The sequence below is a fragment of the Syngnathus scovelli genome, chromosome 15 (genome assembly GCF_024217435.2).
Source record: "Syngnathus scovelli strain Florida chromosome 15, RoL_Ssco_1.2, whole genome shotgun sequence".
NCBI classification, from domain to species: Eukaryota; Metazoa; Chordata; class Actinopteri; order Syngnathiformes; family Syngnathidae; genus Syngnathus; species Syngnathus scovelli.
The window spans coordinates 31,383-45,181 of record NC_090861.1 but is presented as its reverse complement, the minus strand read 5'-3'; the positions used below and the strand labels follow the sequence as shown (position 1 = coordinate 45,181).

Genomic DNA, 13,799 nt, shown 5'->3' with positions numbered 1-13,799 from the left:
ATTCAATTCTATTCAGTCCCTGCCAACGGAGAGCCTGACACAGTCTACAGTTATAAAAAAAGAGATGATTAGATATGTCTCTTGAGAGGGCGGGCAATGCAATTCCAGCATGGTGCATTTTGAAGTGGAACGATTTGATTTAGTTTTGATGCATCATAATTTATCAATCAAAACCGATTTACCATTCCAATCGGTTTTCGTTACATCCCCAGTACGCAGCACACTCAGACCTTGTCGATGACGGATTATTACGTCATGTAGGATGCAGCCGGTCCTTCGCGGCCCCGGAAGCTCCACCTCCCCGGAGCGCGTAGCGGAAATTACGTCATGTAGGAGGCAGCCGGTGACTTTGGATAGGTCTTCACATTAGGCCAAAATGGCGGCCGCTGTCGTCCGAGGTTTGGGCTCTGCGTTGTCCAAAAATCTCCGTGAAATCCGAATTCACGTCTGCCAAACGTCCGCAGCCAGCAAGGGAACCAGGTGAGAGCTCATGCATCCCGCGGGCGGCGTTTACACGGAGACCTAATAGCCAACCGACCTGCTATCGTTCAGTACCTAGCTTAGCCTATCCTAGCCTAGACGCGGCTCTCCAGTCTCGCGTCAAAGTTGACGACACCCTCCAAACCGCGAGCCATTTTAGAGAGACAATGCGATAGGTTTTCTTCGGTTACTCAAAGTATTTAGAAAATGTCATGTTGTGCAAGTGCCATAAAGATTCTCCAGCTGGCCTACCAAAACACGACTGGCGAGATATAGAGCGGTGTAGTGTGTGTGTTGGTCGGATCACGTCAAATGGGACAGTCTGGATCTTGGAACTGGACTTGCCAAGGGCGATCATGAAACAGCCTCGTGAACTGGCCAGTGGCGCCCGTCCCCGCAAGAGGTGCCTGCACTTAAGCAATTATTTGGCTACAAGGACGAGGAGTTGATGACAAATTACATCAAACTTAAAATTGTCCGAATCCTCGGATTTTGAACCTTTCCCCCAAATTTGAAAGCAGACTAATAATCTACTTTGGAAATTGCCATTTGTTTCGGACACTCTGTGGACTAAAGCAGAAACTAAATCATCCTCAATGAATCGACAAAGGATTGAACAAGTTCGTCAATTCATCCTTAGTTGCGGCCCGATTCTAAAGTTGTACGAGCCGAGAGCAAGCTCTGAGACCGATCAAACATATCGGAGATGTTTGTTTAATTCAAACCTAAAAATGAAGCTGCACTCAAAAAGTCATCGTCCATTTTGCTGTCTTTGCTTTCCAGAGACTTTGTGGAGCAGCACTACGTGGCTCTCAAGCAAGCCAACGCAGACTTCCCCATCCTGATCAGAGAATGTTCCGGAGTGGAAGCCCGGCTGTGGGCCCGCTATGGTGAGTGGCCGCAAGGCATCGCGGGAGAGAACATTCCTTTGGAAGATGTAACGATTTGCGGAATCATTGGCAGCGTTCTTTTGTAACTGTCACTCGTTTCACTCAAAGTCCGTTAACCGATTAATCGGCAGATGTATTTAAAACAAAACAACAACGATGAATTCATGATTTTCACATATTAATACAACAAAGTCAAAAAACGTTATATTGCTATTTTGGCTTTGTCTTCCGTAGTCGCCAGTTATTGTTATATTGTTTATGATATTTAAAATATAAATACACAGTAGTTTGCCAATTTTCCAAGCGCCAACGCGGTTTGCACATCCGTGTGGGAATCTTCACTGCCTCGAGGGCCTCAGCAGACTTTTCAGAAGGAGGGCGAGGTCGCCCGCTGCCTTGCGAATGAAAATGTGGAAAAGCACCCAAGTTGTGGAGCCCGCCGCGGAAGCAAAAAGCCGGACGGCTATTCTGCAACGATCGCTCTTTCGTAATAGTTTGACATCGGGTGCTCATTGGCGCAAAGTCCATCCATACTAGACCTCAGTCGGCTCGTCGGTTCTGCCCCAAAGTAGTGCTTTGACGCCGGGCTTGTTGTCTGTGTCTACCGACAGATTTGGGGAAGGAGCGCAGCGTCTCTCTGGACAATATGTCCCTTGACCAGGTGGCCCAAAGTCTGCACACGCTGGCTCAGGCCAAGCCGTGAGACACCTGCAAAAACCGTGTGTCCCGTCCACCCCCCTCACACACACACACAAACTCGCCGTGTCATGTACTGATGTGAATAAGAAAAAAAATGCGAGTGGAGATGTTTTGGTTGTACATGTAAAACTAGAATAAAATTCAGCCCATTGAGTTGGACGTGTTAGATGAAAAAAAAAACTACACTGACTTGGGTGGCACCAGCTGGTCCTGGTGAACCTTCAGTAGAGGGCGGCGAAGCGTAGCGTAGCTTGCCTTTTCTGCTCTGGACTGGACAAACTCATTTTCACTAATGGTGTATATGTGGTGTTGTGATTCAACACCCAAATGAGCTACCCTTATTGATCGGTGATCTGATCTCAACCTATTGATTGTATTCAGGAAATTGACAATACAAGTTGATTTCTATCGTGCATTATACAACAGCTGCTAGACATTTAGCAACGGGAAATGCACAGACAGTGAAACTGTCTTAATTGACTCAATTAAAACACCGATTGAGATACACTAGCAAAAGAGTAAGTTTAATGAGCTTATCAATGCCACCCTAAGTAATGAGTCATTATTAATAGACAAAATGTTCGATTTTGTTTCTGATGCCTATCTGTTTCTCAAATATATATCACTGTATGTGGAGAGACTTCAAAAATGTCATTTTCATCTGAAATTTAAATGATTACTCTTTTTGGACATTGACTTGAGGAGCACCAAAATCAACTTTTTATTTTGGTAATGTTTGCACAAGTATTTACAGCTATCGACAGCCATTATAAATATTTGAAGCACATGCCCAGAAGGTTAAAACCGTTGGCAACGAGATTTATTGCCAAAGGCTTGTTTGTCATTTTAATATTCACACAAAACTTTTATTTTGACATCCACACTTCCTGTCAGAGGTTTCTACTAAGGGGGAGGGAGGAACGCTGATGAGGTCACAACAGAGCAGCGAGACATGAACACAGAAATAAATGACACGGCTTCCTTCCTCCCGCCAAGGGGCAGCGACAACTGGCCGGCCCCGCTCCAACCTCTTAGGTCACCATGTACTCCTGGCGCTTGTTGAGTCGGACCTGGCACAGCGCCACGGCGCCCACCGCCACGTAAATGGCGGCGGCGATGAAACAGTTGATGCCCACTTGGCTGTACAGACCGTAGATGTTCTGAGGAGGCTGTTTGCTGCGGAGAGACAAAGGGAGTGACGTCACTTCCCGTTGCCAGACCTAAAGGGCTCCCGACACATCGCACCCGTCTCAATTGCAGACTTCTCGCCCAAGATATGGATGGAAATGGAGTGAGGAGGAGGAGGGGAGGGGAGGAGGAGGAGGCGGGTGGGCAGGCGGCACTGACTCGTTGCGGATGTCCTCCTCAGTAAACGGGACGTCCTCGATGAGCACGGCCGACTTGGCGCTGAAGAAGATTCCCAGCATGGCCTGAAAACAAACAAACAACGTGGCCAAAAAATGACCCGACGCCACCGGAGAATTGTCTTTTCATCGCATCGCAATCCCAGCTAAATGATCCATTCAAGGACTTTGACAATAGATTCTCCTTCGCCATTAAAAGAAATTGCTCAGTTGACAAAATTGTCAGCAATATGCCCCATTCGCACTTTCATTCTGAACAAAACTTGCCAATAAAAAGCACGACTTGGACGCTTTCACAATCATCCACTTTCAAGGTCCGATTTGACACCGAGGTATTTTTCCAAACTGGCGGCGTCATTCTGCCACTTCCTGTTCTCAATAGGTCACGTGAAGACGGGGGGGGGGGGGGGTGTCACGTGATCACGTCACAAGCCCAAGGCTTCGTCTATAACCTGGAGTCGAACGAATGGCACTAATAGAAAAGGGCATACGACAAAACAAAAAGAAAACGTAAGAGGAGAAAATTGCGTGCGTCTCACCAACATGATGACGCCCCAGATACTGATAACGATGCCGCACGCGGCCATCTTAGGGCCGCAGAAGAGCAGCGACGGCATCCTTCGCGTTCAACCCTCGCACGACACGACCAAGACGACGAGTGTTGTTGCTCTTTAATGGACCTTCGACAAGAGCTGAAGAAGGAAGGCCAAGGAAGGGAGGACGAAAGGCAGAACGACGGCCGAGCCGACGCAGGTTTCGTGTCAGCTAATCTCCGCGAGCTCGGCAATACTCGGCCAGCATTGGCTTCTTGCTCGTCTTCTGTTGGTGGCGCATTACCGCCACCTACGGTTGGAAGCGTAGATCGATCAGCATTAACATGACCACGATGCGCCTCTTTGCTTGTTTACGGGAGATTAGTCAGTGAAGAAATAATCTCAAGGTTCGCAGGATTCCTGATTTTGGCCGTCTGCCAATTCTTAATTTGGAGTAGAATTTAGGCGTTTACCGTTTAATATGTTAAAAGTGAATTTACACAAGATTTTCGACACCTCCTCGATTCCACGTGCCAAATGGGCCCTGATTTCATTTTCATAAATACGAGGGTTTTGTTCGAGACATGAATCTATTTGTCAAGATACATTTGTGGTGGAACCTCTATTTTTCTTCAAACGTTTAATCACGAATCGTGTTCATGTAGTGAGGACAACAATCGATAGGGGGCGTCAACACAACTATTCTACTACGTTCACGTTCATAATGTAGTGTTCTCTTCTACTGTGTTACACTAGTTCTGCTACACGTAGAACGCACATGCGTGCATATTCATACTGATTAAATACGCTACATGTTAAACATGTCAGCACAATTGCAGTATTTCGACTAACGTACACATTAAGCACACTGCTAGCAGCATAGATAGAAGCATACATGATAAATCGTATCGCACTCGTGCTCACTGCTTGCTTACATATTACATTGCACTGACTTCCTGGTGATATGACCTTTGAACCCACATGCGAGACCTCACTTTTTTTTCCCACAGCGTGAGCTTCTGCCGCAGCAACCATAAAAGTGCGACTGTACTGCGTGTGTGTGTAGTCCAATGATTAACTTTTACAACCATGTGGGTGTGGCCCCAGAGCAAATGACTTTTTTTTTCTCATAGAATTTGATATTGGGTTTTCTCTCTTTTTCATCTTTCGTCTACTCGATAACCATGGAAACAACAATGACAAGATGTCACACCCACATAGCTTCATAGTAATAATCATGATGATATAACTATGTTGTAAATGTGTCATAAAAATGTCATAAAGAGCATGTCATAAATGTGTATAAATGTCCTCAATACATACAAGTGTGTCATAAATGTGTGTATGAGTATGTCCTGAATTGAATACGTGTAATAGATGTATCCAACTGTCATAACTGCATCGACTGTGCATGTCCATCGTGTGTGTGTGTGTCATGAATGTTAATATTCTTTGAATATGTATACATTACAAACGTATCTGTACAAACGTCAAATATTTCATAAATATGTACTCATGTTTTTGCATATACAGTATGGGCAAAATTTAGACCTACATCATCAATGTTTTGAAATGTGTAGAAAGATGTCAGCATTGATTGACAAGGATCCAAATGTATTAAGATGCCGTGCATGCAATTTGAACATACTGTAAATTTGTAGAAATGTGCACAGGATGTTCATGAAGTGTCTTTATATATCAAATAAATGTATTATGCATTAAATGTGTATAATTACAAACAAAATGTGTATGTACTAATTGTGCTGCACAGAAATGTCCATGTGAAGGAGTTTTTTTTTTTTTTTAACGAATCCCTCATAAATGTGCATAGATATAGTCTCTATTGTGAAGGAGATGTGCCCAAATAGACGCAAGAAAGTATAGCACATTGATAATTCTGAGTTCTTTCAATTTGTGTTTGTTCTCAAAGGCTACGCAAACAAGCGGCGCCCGCGTTAGCGTCCAAGATGAGATGGCGTCTGTCAGCAAGGAACATGATCATTTTGTGCCATCCGAGGACGACATAACGCCTGAACTAAGGTTAGACGCACAGACGCATGCACGCACGCGCATAGACACGCACGCACGCACGCACGCACGCACGCACGCAGACAGACAGACAGACAGTCGCCGTCTTGAATTGCCAAAACAACCAATTCTGCATCAAGGCCACGAAGCCAGCTTGCAGGCAGCCATTTTGTCTCGATTGTTTTGCACCTGTCCTGCGTGTGAGCTTGTGTGCATATGTGTGCGAGCATATGTGTGTGTGTGTGTGTTTGACAATTTATGCATGTGCGTACATAGCTGCATGCATGGCGTGAGCATATGTGTGCACGTAAGCGACAAAGAGAAAGGTCAGGCAAGTAAACATTGGTGTGTCTCCGTGGTGAAAACCTTTTATTGTCATCATCCTCAATAAAACTTTATGGTGGGCAGACAGGGGAAGCTCCGCCCACTTTGTTAGCATGTAAGCTGCTATATCAAAACGCCACGGCAAGTTCTGATCAAACCTTGGCGCTCTCGCTATTTTCCGATTTCAAGCACGCGAACCAGGCTTCAAATCAAGGTGGCTGTATTCACACGGGCACACGTATGCACTGGCACGCGCCTACACTTGCGCGTGAACACTCATAAGAAACACGTTAGATAACCACCTACACACAATCATGACACACAGCTACAAACAAACACTCACCAGCAATGGTGACTTTTACTAACATGCCAAGAGGCAAAATAGAGCAAAAGACAAAGGTCTTCTGCACACAAAAGTCATGCAGTGGCTGTTGAGGTGTGGTGTCCAAAGAGCAAACACAATGAAGGATCCTGCTATCTGGGTGTGCGAGATCATATAACTAACTTGCTGCCGATAGAAGAAAAAAAAAGGAAGGGGGTTGGGAGGGGGGCTGGCTAACCATGTTTTTGTTCATTTTACTTTTGATACAAACAATCTGAAGAAAATCCAAATGATTGAGATGTTTGGCATCGCCGTCCCGATTGCTGGTGGCCTTTTGCAAAGCGCTAACCAGCAGACCAATCAGGAAGGGTCTGTGATAAAAAGAAAACACACAAGTGCTTGCAAAACTTGAAAATGCTAATGTTGCCCACAAATAGCATGTAATACAGTGAGTTAACTGTAGAGCTGTTGTAGCGTCAAGGTTTCACAGCATTGGCTTATGTTGCTAACCTCTTGTCGCACTGATAAATAGCATTTGCTTTATTAGCTCCGCACTCGGTCTCAGCATACTAATGTCCCAACTGGTTAAAGCTGAGCTGATACGTCGTCAACCTCATGGTCACTTAGCATTAATATGCTAATTTAGTTATCTGCCAGTCCGCCGTCAAGATGACAGTGTGGTAATGCAGTGAAATGCTAGCCTCACCGCTACTTAGCATCAGAATGTTTACGTCGCTAACTATTGTTTTTCTTTTCAGTGTCCCGCCGACGTCTTCGTTTGTGGTCATTGTCGCCGCGCATTGTCGCCGCGGTCACGTCACTACGGGGAGGCGGCTTTAGAAGAATAAGCACAGGAAGCAAGCGGGTTCAAAACTCTTCTTTGATGCTGATGGACAGCGAGGACGGCGACACCAGGCCGGACGGAGACACCAGGCCGCTGCTGCTGCTGGTCACCATGGCGACGCTGCCGGAGGACGACGACGAGGCGGGCTGCTGCTGTTGCTTCTTCTTGCTGATCTTGCGCTCTTTGGCACGCCGGTTCTGGAACCAGATCTTCACCTGGAGGCCACAAATAGGTAAGTGAACACACCTGTGGACTTGGCCAATTGAGCCTTTTTTTTTTTTTTTTTTTTTTACTACGTGCTGCGCTCACGTTTGTTGCCTGCCAACACTTTTGAGCAGAATGCCGGCCTCACCTGTCGCTCTGATAGACTGAGGGCGCTGGCGAGCTCCGCTTTCCTGCGGATGGTGATGTACTTGCTGTAGTGGAACTCCTTCTCCAGCTCCAGACGCTGGTGGTCCGTGTAGACCACACGGTACTTGTCCTTTGTCCGTGTCTTCCCGTCTGCAAGCCCAAACTTCCTGTTAGCGTTTGGCACGCAGGAATTCACGTATACCTGTCTACTTCCCGTTTGGCACCCAGAAAGTCACTTTTGTCAACTTGCTGGAGCATGTAGTACTCAGGAAGACGTCCTTTCGGCCATGTCAGATTTGGCACTCGTGAAATGACTCTGGTCTGCTTTCTGAGCATTTACTATCTTTGTACTATTTATCTTGCTGTTAGCGTTAAGCAAGCAATTGCCTCTTAGCTTTTCAGCACCCTTTCCTGTCAACCGTCTCTTAGTATTAGCACTCGCAGTCCACTTCCCGTTAGCGTTCGTTTGGTTCGGCCAGCGCTCAGTCCATCTGCTACGCATCAGCGCGTCGTTAGCGCGCCGTGATTGACAATTAATGCTAAGCACACACAGCCCACACTCAGCGGCTCCCAATCAGCAGATGTCTTGTTAAAAAGTCCCAAGAAAACAAATACAAGTAACTCCTCACCTCACCTGCGTTCACATGTGCCCTTCTATCGATCTATCTATCTATCTATCTATCTATCTATCTATCTATCTATCTATCTATCTATCTATCTATCTATCTATCTATCTATCTATCTATCTATCTATCTATCTATCTATCTATCTATCTATCTATCTATCTATCTATCTATCGAACATTGGAAAATGTTTACACACGGTATATACTCATCCGAGATTACACTCTGAACTGGTGCCACCCAGTCGTCAATATTTTTGCCATAGATGATGTCCGCAATTAAAAACGTCATTTCGCCTGTTTAGTAAAGAATGCTTTTTTTTAAATATAAAAACTACATTCTAACTATTGTTATGAATTATAATGGTGCTTATATGTTACTGCATCATGATGTAACTAATCACACAGAAGAATAACAATTAGTTAACAATATTGTTTTTTTGTTTTCAGAAAACATGATGAATTCATTTTTTAATGATGACAAAATGTCATTCTGAGAAGCGTAAATTTAACAAAAATGGAAAAGAAGAAGAGAAGCGAGACCTTGGTTTTCCCCTAGTTCATCAGGTTTTTGAGCCATTTTCATTTTTTTTGTGGTGAAGTTTGAACGGTAAAAGCTTGCGCAAGACGGATTATGCCATTCAGCGTGTCAACAACAAAAAAGCAATCTGTTGCTCAATCTAACCCTAATATGAATATAAAATATATTGCTGTAATTCACATTGATTATTGTTATTATATTATGGTGATGCTGCTGCTGCTGATGAAAACCTGACGTGCTGGAGAAAAGAAAGCGCATATACAAATCAACGCCAAACAGTCATGAGGAAAGTTTACTTGTGTTTCTTATTGAAAGTGTAAAAATATGTTGGGGTCATTAGTATCAGGGTTCCATACGATGTACTCTAAATGGATAATAATAATAATAATAATCTAGACAATAGTCTCAATTTAGAATGATTGTAATTATTATTTTGCCGATAGTATTGCCACTTTGTATATAAATACAAAATACAATAAGAAACTCAGAGTGACTTCATTTAAATGTGAAATTCAGACGACTAATAGGAACAATAAAAACGATGATGATAGTGCACTCTCGACTTACTGGGGTTGGCGAGCGGCGTGGAGGCGCGTCGAATCCACTCGTAGGCGTTCCTCCGCTGCGGGGATCCGGTCGAGCCTTGCCCGGCCGATGCGTTGAGGGAGGCGGACAGAAGTGTTGGGGGCGGTGGCGGCGGCTGCCCGGCAAACTCTGGAGGGCTGAAGCCAAGGTTGGGGCCTCCGGCGGCCACGTAGTGATGCGCTGCCCACTCGTCACGGGTGGGCTGCACGGGGTGAGGAGGCGGATGAGGGAGAGGAGGCGGAGGCGGGGCCGGGTAAGCCGGGCTCCAGCCGGCCCCGCTGCCGGGTGCGTTCTGCTGGGCCTGCAGGTGGGGGTCTGCCGCGAGGCCGTGAGGGGCGTGGGGGTGGGGGTGGTGGTAGCCCGCAAAGTCCGAGTACTGGGCCGGGCCGGGCATCGGAAAGTGTTGCGGGCTGAGGCCGAGACCCGGATGTCTGCTGCCGGGGTTCTGGTGGTACATGGAGGGGTCCTTGTCCAGCTGCAGGTAGCCCACGTACATGTTGGCTGGTGGGTGTGAGGAAGCGCAGGAGTGTGAGTGTGTGTGCGTGCGTGCGTGCGTGGGGGTGTGGGGAGAAGGCAAGCTCCCTCCCTTGTTCGCTCTCTCGCCTGACGCGCGTGTGGCCCGGCCGAGTCCGTAGGCCCGAGCGTCTCCAACTGCTGCCCCCCCTTGCGCACCTCCGCGGCCCCTTATAATGCTGCCTGGTCACGTGGCCGACTTTATTGCGCTCACCTGCAACCACATCCCCCTTCGTCCATCCCTCCCTCATCTTGAGCATCCGCACAAGCCCGTGAAAACGTTCAACTTTGGTAGTGCCGCTATAGGTTTTCATGAAACATAGGAAAACCAATTCACCGCTATTTGATTCAATTCACTTAATAGGAAATTTCAACAAAGAACATATATCTACACACACACTTTACATGCATGAACAAAGAGCCCATTCACTCTGGCTTTATATATAACCCAAAACTTTACATGCATGATAAATATGATCGGCTGCTGCAATGTGTCATTAGTTCCGACGTGTCCCCAATAGCCATGAAAAGTCAAACGTTGCATGCCTGCCTTTTTTTTTTTTATTAACCGACTTTCCAATTTAACGACAATTGACGTTGATATTTTGTTTGATGTATTTGCCCCCAAATTTAAAATTTTTAATATCCATTTAATTAATTCAGAGCGTCTATCGTTTATTATTGTATCATTTGTTTTCATCTTGTAAATTCAAATAAGACAATTCATTTTTTTATTCGAGATGTTCAAATCTAGTCAAACGGATATTTTTAGAAACTCAAATGTTTTTATTTCAATTTTTAGAAACTTCATCGCCCACGTTACTGTTTTGATAATTCTGGCAATTCAAAGCATATTGCGTATTTTTTCTTTGACATTTTTGGGAGTTGCACACTCAAAATGAATTGATCAGCAAACAGGAGAAGCTGTCAGAAAACGAACAAAACAGATCAAGCGAAAAATGTTAGCAGAATAGTCTCAAGGTCACACTTGATGTCTTGTTTTGAGAGTTTCAGTAAAAGGAAGGAAAAACAATTGACACCGTTCTTGACCGCACGGTCTCGGTTGTCCTTTTGAAGCGTGTGAAATTTTGCAGCGGCGACCAGTCATTGTCGACGATTTATGGATTTACGAGTTTAGCTTTTTATTGTTTTACACTCATGGCTTTTCTTTGTCTGAGGCCCAAAAGAGACACTTTATTAGGTACACGCACACACTATTCACCTCTGTGTGTGCGCGCGCGCACGCGCGCGTGTGTGCATGCGTGTAAAACACCTAATTTATCTCCTGTTAGTGGTACAATTAATTTGTCGTACTTCAAAGGAAAGCTATCAAATTTAGAGCCGTTAATTACTTTTTAAACGTTAAAACAAATACAAAAGTGTATGAAAGTCACACACTTTTTTCACTTTTCTCCGTTTCTACCTAAGTATTATATGTTAATCTTTGACATGCTAATAAAATTATCAATATTCGTCTTTGATGTAAAAACATTTTATAAAGTTGCGTTCAACTGACCAAACATACAATTGTAAAAACGGTTTTAATTAATTAAATTATACAACATATTTTTTTTAAATCAAAGTTAAACTTTTTATCATGATTATTATTATTATTATTATTATTATTATTATTATTATTATTATTATTATTATTATTATTATTATTTTATTTTTTATCGTTGTTGTTGGTGGGTGCGGCTCCAGCATTTTGATGAGATGGGATAATTACATCATTTACAATAATAGCAATGATAAAAGCAAAGATAATTGTAAATTCAATAACAAAAATATATAAACGCCTTATCGATATATGTGTTTGTTTACTGTGGTCATACAAATAAAAATGATCTTTTAGGGCTCCAATTATTTGAGTCATTTTTAAAATGGGCCTTTTGGCTTGACGAAAGAGTGAATCTCGATCTAAAAATGAAAATAATCAATTAAAAATATGTATGTAGGTAATAAGGCGCACCTGTGTTTTTGTGTTTTTCTGGACATCCATTTTCTGTCACCTGTCGTTCTCAAACATTAACCAAGCCAACATGGCTGCCGTCGTAAAATCTTTTACGACCTTTCCTACTCCCCCCCCCCCCCACACACCTTTTTTTTAAGATTTTTTTTTTTTTTTTAAAGTCTTTTACAACCTCCTTGACACACTTTGATGCCGGTCACCTAGAACGCTTGCGGTAACCCTTGAACTGGTGCTGGTTTATCTGATTTTTTTTTAGTTTATCGTACGACAACGGTTTCGGAATACTGTATTTTATTGCAGAACCCACCCGGCCCGCTGAACTGTCCAATTCGGCCCGCGACCGGATTCCATAATTATGAGGCTCAAAACGAAAATATGTGTTCCACGCTAAATCAACTAAAAACAGCAACAACGGAAATTACGAAGGCTAACAGTTTTATAACAAAATTGAAAATAAAATGTAAACATTAAAAAAAAAAATGTCATGCAAAATTTGATTTTTTAAAATTTCATTTATATGTTAGGAACCGGCGCCCAATAAGATTCTGGCCCTCCGACAAATATAGTTTACAACCCCTGGCAGTATTGCATGATTGGACGTGTTGCGATGCTCCTCTCTCATGGTCAAAGATAAAAAGACGCTAAAGTCAACATACGATGTTGTAAGCTGCAAGTACAATTGAGATCTGCTTCGGGTCTGATCTGATCTTGATTTGGGTCTGGTCAGGTTCTAATCATTTTCTTTGTTAGGGTCAACAGGTTCTCGTCTCGTCATGTTGTTGTCGGTCGGGTATAGTTTGGTTGAGGCGTCCTTTGTTGTTTGGCGCCCCTGTGTGGTCACCTGTGTACTGCAGGTTTCACACGCTCCACACGTCACGTCTGTCCTAGCCTGTACCATGTCCAGCCGTGGAAAACAATGACGGAAACCACCATTGTTGATTCGTTCATTGTTGCTTGCTCATATTAAAGTCTGGCGCCACTAAAAGTATGTCCATTGACTAACTGACACAGACGAAAACGTGTAAGCAGACCGTATTACTGTAAGAATTTATGGGGTCATTTTGGTCATTATCAAAAAAAAATTTTGGAAAATGTCTCGATCAGTACTGAAATGTAACTTTCGTGAGCTGTTTTTGTTACATTGGTCCAAACAAATGTACCTTTTGTTGCACAATGCTTTTAAAACGACGTTTCCCAGGGGTGGTTGCTCGAGTTTTTCCGCGGCTGTGTATCGTCTTGCATCCATCAATTGTTTCATTCATTGATCTGCCCTGCCTCCAGTTTTGTTTGCACTCATTGCTTTCGATTCCCTTTGGACTAAGGGGACTAACTAACTATTCTGAAAAGAAAATGTTCTGAGAAAGTCTACTCGGCATCCCAAGTGCAACCCCGTCGTCACGGAGATGTCATTGTGGCGATGACGTCGTCACGGCGACTGTTGACTTTGGTTTTCAATGTGAGCTGTGTCAGAATGTTGCTGAGACGCATGGTCGTGCGTGTTTTCTCTCTTTCTTGACTTGATTTTCCAGTGACATCATCCGACCGTCTGTTCGCTTTTCTAAATACTATGTCAAAGAATACAATGAACCCGAGGTTAGCGCCACTGCAAAATGACGCACTCTACATAGTATATTGGATCGATTGTTTTTCTTTTTTTCTTTCTTTTCGGTTGGGACCCGGACATGATGCAGCGAACCGAGAACTGCCGGAGGGCAAGAACCTGTTGCAGG

The 13,799-nt window shown here is 44.0% G+C and overlaps 3 protein-coding genes across 4 annotated transcripts; 1 reads left to right on the top strand and 2 right to left on the bottom strand.

Moving 5' to 3' along the window:
- Positions 1–312: 312 nt before the first annotated feature.
- On the top strand, positions 313–2,222 carry ndufa2 (NADH:ubiquinone oxidoreductase subunit A2). The gene is made up of 3 exons (XM_049742106.1): positions 313–480; positions 1,264–1,370; positions 1,982–2,222. The coding sequence occupies exons 1-3, from the start codon at positions 377–379 to the stop codon at positions 2,071–2,073; spliced, it is 303 nt and encodes a 100-aa protein (XP_049598063.1). The 5' UTR covers positions 313–376; the 3' UTR covers positions 2,074–2,222.
- A 544-nt stretch (positions 2,223–2,766) lies between these two features.
- On the bottom strand, positions 2,767–4,277 carry LOC125981982 (ribonuclease kappa-B). Of its 2 annotated transcripts, XM_049742105.1 has the most exons (4): positions 3,973–4,277; positions 3,701–3,885; positions 3,417–3,499; positions 2,767–3,245 (listed from the first exon to the last, which is right to left on the bottom strand). In XM_049742105.1, exons 2-4 carry the CDS (start codon positions 3,734–3,736, stop codon positions 3,101–3,103), a joined length of 264 nt encoding a protein of 87 aa, XP_049598062.1. In that variant the 5' UTR covers positions 3,737–3,885; positions 3,973–4,277; the 3' UTR covers positions 2,767–3,100. The 2 variants fall into 2 exon arrangements, with proteins under 2 accessions (XP_049598062.1, XP_049598060.1); XM_049742103.1 differs by lacking the exon at positions 3,701–3,885 and having other exon boundaries at positions 3,973–4,274.
- A 2,053-nt stretch (positions 4,278–6,330) lies between these two features.
- cdx1b (caudal type homeobox 1 b) lies at positions 6,331–10,233 on the bottom strand. The gene is made up of 3 exons (XM_049742097.1): positions 9,567–10,233; positions 7,837–7,985; positions 6,331–7,699 (listed from the first exon to the last, which is right to left on the bottom strand). Exons 1-3 carry the CDS (start codon positions 10,078–10,080, stop codon positions 7,508–7,510), a joined length of 855 nt encoding a protein of 284 aa, XP_049598054.1. The 5' UTR covers positions 10,081–10,233; the 3' UTR covers positions 6,331–7,507.
- Between the last annotated feature and the right edge of the window lie 3,566 nt (positions 10,234–13,799).